The sequence below is a fragment of the Abramis brama genome, assembly GCF_963993115.1.
Source record: "Abramis brama genome assembly, chromosome: 8".
NCBI classification, from domain to species: domain Eukaryota; kingdom Metazoa; phylum Chordata; class Actinopteri; order Cypriniformes; family Leuciscidae; genus Abramis; species Abramis brama.
The window spans coordinates 26,113,189-26,119,480 of NC_139970.1; the positions used below are offsets into that span (position 1 = coordinate 26,113,189).

General features: G+C 47.8%; 2 protein-coding genes across 3 annotated transcripts in view; both read right to left on the bottom strand.

The window, feature by feature from the left end:
• Positions 1–6,292, bottom strand: part of LOC311087897 (collagen alpha-3(VI) chain-like) — a 104,270-nt gene that overhangs the window by 34,551 nt on the left and 63,427 nt on the right. The gene's annotated exons all lie outside the window — the stretch shown is intronic.
• Positions 879–5,762, bottom strand: LOC311088651 (collagen alpha-3(VI) chain-like). Its single transcript, XM_084122896.1, has 5 exons — positions 4,901–5,762; positions 4,123–4,722; positions 3,339–3,935; positions 2,257–2,976; positions 879–1,988 (listed from the first exon to the last, which is right to left on the bottom strand). Exons 1-5 carry the CDS (start codon positions 5,421–5,423, stop codon positions 1,357–1,359), a joined length of 3,072 nt encoding a protein of 1,023 aa, XP_083979022.1. The 5' UTR covers positions 5,424–5,762; the 3' UTR covers positions 879–1,356.

A 6,292-nucleotide genomic window follows, 5' to 3' on the forward strand; every position in this document is an offset into this window, starting at 1 on the left:
AGACACATTCAGTCTCTCCACCATCCTCTCAACAAAGTCACGCATTGCAGGGAAAGAGCTCCTTGTGCCATCTGAACCATCCAGCAGGAACACTACATCCCTCCTAGCCATCCTTCGCTCAGCTATGGGTAATGGAATGGAACACAAAGTCACGTGAGCCCTGGGTATCTGATATTGTCTGTGGGTGTGTGTGTGCTCTAGTCGGCAACTGCAAAAGGGAAAAAACGCTCCTATCCTTTCAGCTAGTTTACAGCCAATCTAACAGTCAAATGTTATTACTGTCTGCTAAAATAGCATCTAATTTTGGTCAGAGTAAAACTGCCTAAACTTACTGAATGCGGCAAAACGAGGTCTATAATTTAAAGGATATTTTCACCAAAAGACACAAACTGTGCCTAAAACTGACGAACGAGCGAATAAACAAACACATTAAAACTCAACACTGCTTAACACCCCAGAGAGTTTAAACCCATCGCTTGTTAGGCTAATTTCCCCCGCCTCTGCTAACACGCACCGCTAACAGAAACCGTTTAGTGTCTACGGCACGCTTTGCGAGGAGAGCTCAGTGTGCTGTTTTCTAGAGACGTGTGATAATCTGTCTTACCCGCCACAGTAGGTGTCATCGGCTTGACTTGTACAAGCACATTGTTGAGGGAGCTGATAAACTGCTGCTGGACACTGGGAAGGTCAGAGAATTCATTGATGGGCTGTGCATAGGTAGGGTCGTTGGCAATTCTCTGCACCTCTCTGCTCGAATTTCTGGTGCCGATGCCAAAAATCAAGATTCCGCTCTCTTTTAGGGCGGAGGCAGGTGTATCTATGTTATCGCTTGACCGTCCTCCACTGAGGAGGATAAGAATCTGAGGGACACCCTCTTGCTTTCTACTCCCCGAAGAGGCGGTGAAGACACTGTCCCTCACGTACTGGAGAGCTGCCCCCGTGTTGAGGGGTCTCCCTCCTCTATGCCTCAGACCTCTGACAGTGTTCAGGATCTCCCCTTTTGTTGCGTAGGTATTCAGATAGAAATTGACCTCAGCGTCTCTACTGTACTGCACCACAGAAACACGGTCTCTGTTTGCCTCTATGTTGAATTGCTCCACTACTCGTTGCACAAAATCACGCATTGCTGGGAATGTATTTCTAGTGCCATCTGAACCATCCAGCAAAAACACTACGTCCTTTCTGGGTATGGCGTCATCAGCTAGGAAAAGAAATCAGCATCATTAACACCACGTAATTTCAAAACATCTTAAAAATGTCACATTAATTCAACCACCGCATCGACTACCTAAGCTGTGGGTAATGGTCCCACTGCTCATTACTACTTAGGGAGATCAACAAAGCACAGCCTGTGAGCTAGCTGTCATAAAGTTCTGCCATGCACATACCAGTGAGAGTCGGTGAAGTTGGAGTGATGGGCATTGCAACAGCCTGGACAGAGGCCAGCAGCTGCTCTTGGACATTTGGGAGCTCACTGAAGTCGGACACGGACAGAGCATAATTGGGGTCGTATGAGATTCTCTGCAGTTCTCTGCTATCAGAGCCCCTCGATCCTATTCCAAAAGTCAAGATGCCAAGCTCTTTCAGAGAGGAGGCTGCTGCCTCAACACTGTCAAATGACCTTCCCCCGCTAAGCAAAACCAGTATCTGCGGCACACCCTCCACCCGTCTGCTGCCGGAGGAGGCAGTAAAGACATTGTCTATGACGTACTGGAGCGCTGCCCCCGTGTAAAGGGGTCTGCCTCCTTTGTGCCGCAGACCTCTGACACTGTCAAGAACTTGTTCCTTTGTCTTGAACGTGTTTAGATAGAAATGGGCCTCTGGGTCTCTGCTGTACTGGACCACAGAAACTTGATCTCTGTTCTCAGATACTTCCAATTTCTCCACCATTCTTTGCACAAATTCTTTCATTGCTGGGAACCCATTCCTAGTGGCATCCGATCCATCCAGCAGGAAGACAACATCTCTCCTCTGTCTACGGCCCTCAGCTAAAAACAGACATATTCGTGGGTCAGGTGAGGGACATTGTAAGGAGAGAAAAAAGAAAAAAACACACACAATGCATTACACACTTGGTGCTCGATCATGCTTTTTGTGTTTTCGATATCGCGTCACCTCCCGTAAAGTTTTACTCTTCAGGAAGAAATACATTTCCTTCTGCAACTCATTAGAACTAGAGGAACAATATGGCACATTTCTCTACGACCATAATAAAAGGAGAGGAATTACAGGAAGCCGGTTTGGCTTTTTTCTTACCTATCGTCGTGGTGGTGATAGACGTTCCCTCTACAAAGACCGTGTTAATGTTGGTGAAAAGCTGCTGCTGGACACTGGGAAGGTCAGCAAAGTCACTCACTGAGAGTGCATAGCTAGGCTCATTGGAGATCTTCTGGAGTTCCCTGCTGTCTGAGCTCCTCGACCCTATCGCAAAGATGAGCACTCCCAGCTCTTTCAGGGATGAGGCTGGTGTGTCAACATTATCAAATGACTTTCCACCACTCAGCAGAATCAGTAACTGAGGCACACCTTCTACAAGTCTGCTTCCAAAGGAGGCAGTGAAGACATTGTCCCTCACGTACTGCAGAGCTGCCCCTGTGTTGAGGGGTCTCCCTCCTTTGTGCATCAGACCCCTGAGCGTGTCAAGCACGTCCTCCTTTCTTGAGTATGTGTTAAGATAGAAATGGGCCTCTGGATCTCTGCTGTACTGGACCACAGACACATGGTCTCCTTTCTCAGACACATTCAGTCTCTCCACCATCCTCTCAACAAAGTCACGCATTGCAGGGAAAGAGCTCCTTGTGCCATCTGAACCATCCAGCAGGAACACTACATCCCTCCTAGCCATCCTTCGCTCAGCTATGGGTAATGGAATGGAACACAAAGTCACGTGAGCCCTGGGTATCTGATATTGTCTGTGGGTGTGTGTGTGCTCTAGTCGGCAACTGCAAAAGGGAAAAAACGCTCCTATCCTTTCAGCTAGTTTACAGCCAATCTAACAGTCAAATGTTATTACTGTCTGCTAAAATAGCATCTAATTTTGGTCAGAGTAAAACTGCCTAAACTTACTGAATGCGGCAAAACGAGGTCTATAATTTAAAGGATATTTTCACCAAAAGACACAAACTGTGCCTAAAACTGACGAACGAGCGAATAAACAAACACATTAAAACTCAACACTGCTTAACACCCCAGAGAGTTTAAACCCATCGCTTGTTAGGCTAATTTCCCCCGCCTCTGCTAACACGCACCGCTAACAGAAACCGTTTAGTGTCTACGGCACGCTTTGCGAGGAGAGCTCAGTGTGCTGTTTTCTAGAGACGTGTGATAATCTGTCTTACCCGCCACAGTAGGTGTCATCGGCTTGACTTGTACAAGCACATTGTTGAGGGAGCTGATAAACTGCTGCTGGACACTGGGAAGGTCAGAGAATTCATTGATGGGTTGTGCATAGGTAGGGTCGTTGGCAATTCTCTGCACCTCTCTGCTCGAATTTCTGGTGCCGATGCCAAAAATCAAGATTCCGCTCTCTTTTAGGGCGGAGGCAGGTGTATCTATGTTATCGCTTGACCGTCCTCCACTGAGGAGGATAAGAATCTGAGGGACACCCTCTTGCTTTCTACTCCCCGCAGAGGAGGTGAAGACACTGTCCCTCACGTACTGGAGAGCTGCCCCCGTGTTGAGGGGTCTCCCTCCTCTATGCCTCAGACCTCTGACAGTGTTCAGGATCTCCCCTTTTGTTGCGTAGGTATTCAGATAGAAATTGACCTCAGCGTCTCTACTGTACTGCACCACAGAAACACGGTCTCTGTTTGCCTCTATGTTGAATCGCTCCACTACTCGTTGCACAAAATCACGCATTGCTGGGAATGTATTTCTAGTGCCATCTGAACCATCCAGCAAAAACACTACGTCCTTTCTGGGTATGGCGTCATCAGCTAGGAAAAGAAATCAGCATCATTAACACCACGTAATTTCAAAACATCTTAAAAATGTCACATTAATTCAACCACCGCATCGACTACCTAAGCTGTGGGTAATGGTCCCACTGCTCATTACTACTTAGGGAGATCAACAAAGCACAGCCTGTGAGCTAGCTGTCATAAAGTTCTGCCATGCACATACCAGTGAGAGTCGGTGAAGTTGGAGTGATGGGCATTGCAACAGCCTGGACAGAGGCCAGCAGCTGCTCTTGGACATTTGGGAGCTCACTGAAGTCGGACACGGACAGAGCATAATTGGGGTCGTATGAGATTCTCTGCAGTTCTCTGCTATCAGAGCCCCTCGATCCAATTCCAAAGGTCAAGACGCCAAGCTCTTTCAGAGAGGAGGCTGCTGCATCAACACTGTCGAGAGACCTCCCCCCGCTAAGCAAGATCAGTATCTGCGGCACACCCTCCAACCGTCTGCTGCCGGAGGAGGCAGTAAATACATTGTCTCTGACGTACTGGAGAGCTGCCCCCGTGTAGAGGGGTCTACCTCCTTTGTGTCTCAGACCTCTGACACGGTCAAGAACCTCTTCCTTTGTCGTGTAGCTATTTAGATAGAAATGGACCTCGGCTTCTCTACTGTACTGCACCACAGAAACACGGTCTCTGTTTGACTCTATGGTGTATTGCTCCACTACTCTCTGCACAAAATCACGCATAGCTGGGAAAGAATTCCTAGTGCCATCTGAACCGTCCAGCAGAAACACTATGTCCTTTCTGGGTGTGACGTAATCAGCTAGGAGGGGGAAAAACAGCATCATTAACACCAAGTAATGTGCATAACGTTCATAAGCCTTCAGAATGACACTTCGGTTCATCACCTCATTAACTCTCTGAGCTATGGTTAAAAAAAGTAGGGACATCATGAAGAAAAACAAGACACAGTGTATTGTAAAGTACTGCAACGCACGTACCGGTAACAGTCTGTGAAGTTGGAGTGATGGGAATTGAAACAGCCTTGACAGAGGCCAGCAGCTGCTCTTGGACATTTGGAAGCTCACTGAAGTCGGACACGGACAGAGCATAATTGGGGTCGTATGAAATTCTCTGCAATTCTCTGCTATCAGAGCCCCTCGATCCTATTCCAAAAGTCAAGATGCCAAGCTCTTTCAGAGAGGAGGCTGCTGCCTCAACACTGTCAAATGACCTTCCCCCGCTAAGCAAAACCAGTATCTGCGGCACACCCTCCACCCGTCTGCTGCCGGAGGAGGCAGTAAAGACATTGTCTATGACGTACTGGAGCGCTGCCCCCGTGTAAAGGGGTCTGCCTCCTTTGTGCCGCAGACCTCTGACACTGTCAAGAACTTGTTCCTTTGTCTTGAACGTGTTTAGATAGAAATGGGCCTCTGGGTCTCTGCTGTACTGGACCACAGAAACTTGATCTCTGTTCTCAGATACTTCCAATTTCTCCACCATTCTTTGCACAAATTCTTTCATTGCTGGGAACCCATTCCTAGTGGCATCCGATCCATCCAGCAGGAAGACAACATCTCTCCTCTGTCTACGGCCCTCAGCTAAAAACAGACATATTCGTGGGTCAGGTGGGGGACATTGTAAGGAGAGAAAAAAGAAAAAAACACACACAATGCATTACACACTTGGTGCTCGATCATGCTTTTTGTGTTTTCGATATCGCGTCACCTCCCGTAAAGTTTTACTCTTCAGGAAGAAATACATTTCCTTCTGCAACTCATTAGAACTAGAGGAACAATATGGCACATTTCTCTACGACCATAATAAAAGGAGAGGAATTACAGGAAGCCGGTTTGGCTTTTTTCTTACCTATCGTCGTGGTGGTGATAGACGTTCCCTCTACAAAGACCGTGTTAATGTTGGTGAAAAGCTGCTGCTGGACACTGGGAAGGTCAGCAAAGTCACTCACTGAGAGTGCATAGCTAGGTTCATTGGAGATCTTCTGGAGTTCCCTGCTGTCTGAGCTCCTCGACCCTATCGCAAAGATGAGCACTCCCAGCTCTTTCAGGGATGAGGCTGGTGTGTCAACATTATCAAATGACTTTCCACCACTCAGCAGAATCAGTAACTGAGGAACACCTTCTACAAGTCTGCTTCCAGAGGAGGCAGTGAAGACATTGTCCCTCACGTACTGCAGAGCTGCCCCTGTGTTGAGGGGTCTCCCTCCTTTGTGCATCAGACCCCTGAGCGTGTCAAGCACGTCCTCCTTTCTTGAGTATGTGTTAAGATAGAAATGGGCCTCTGGATCTCTGCTGTACTGGACCACAGACACATGGTCTCCTTTCTCAGACACATTCAGTCTCTCCACCATCCTCTCAACAAAGTCACGCATT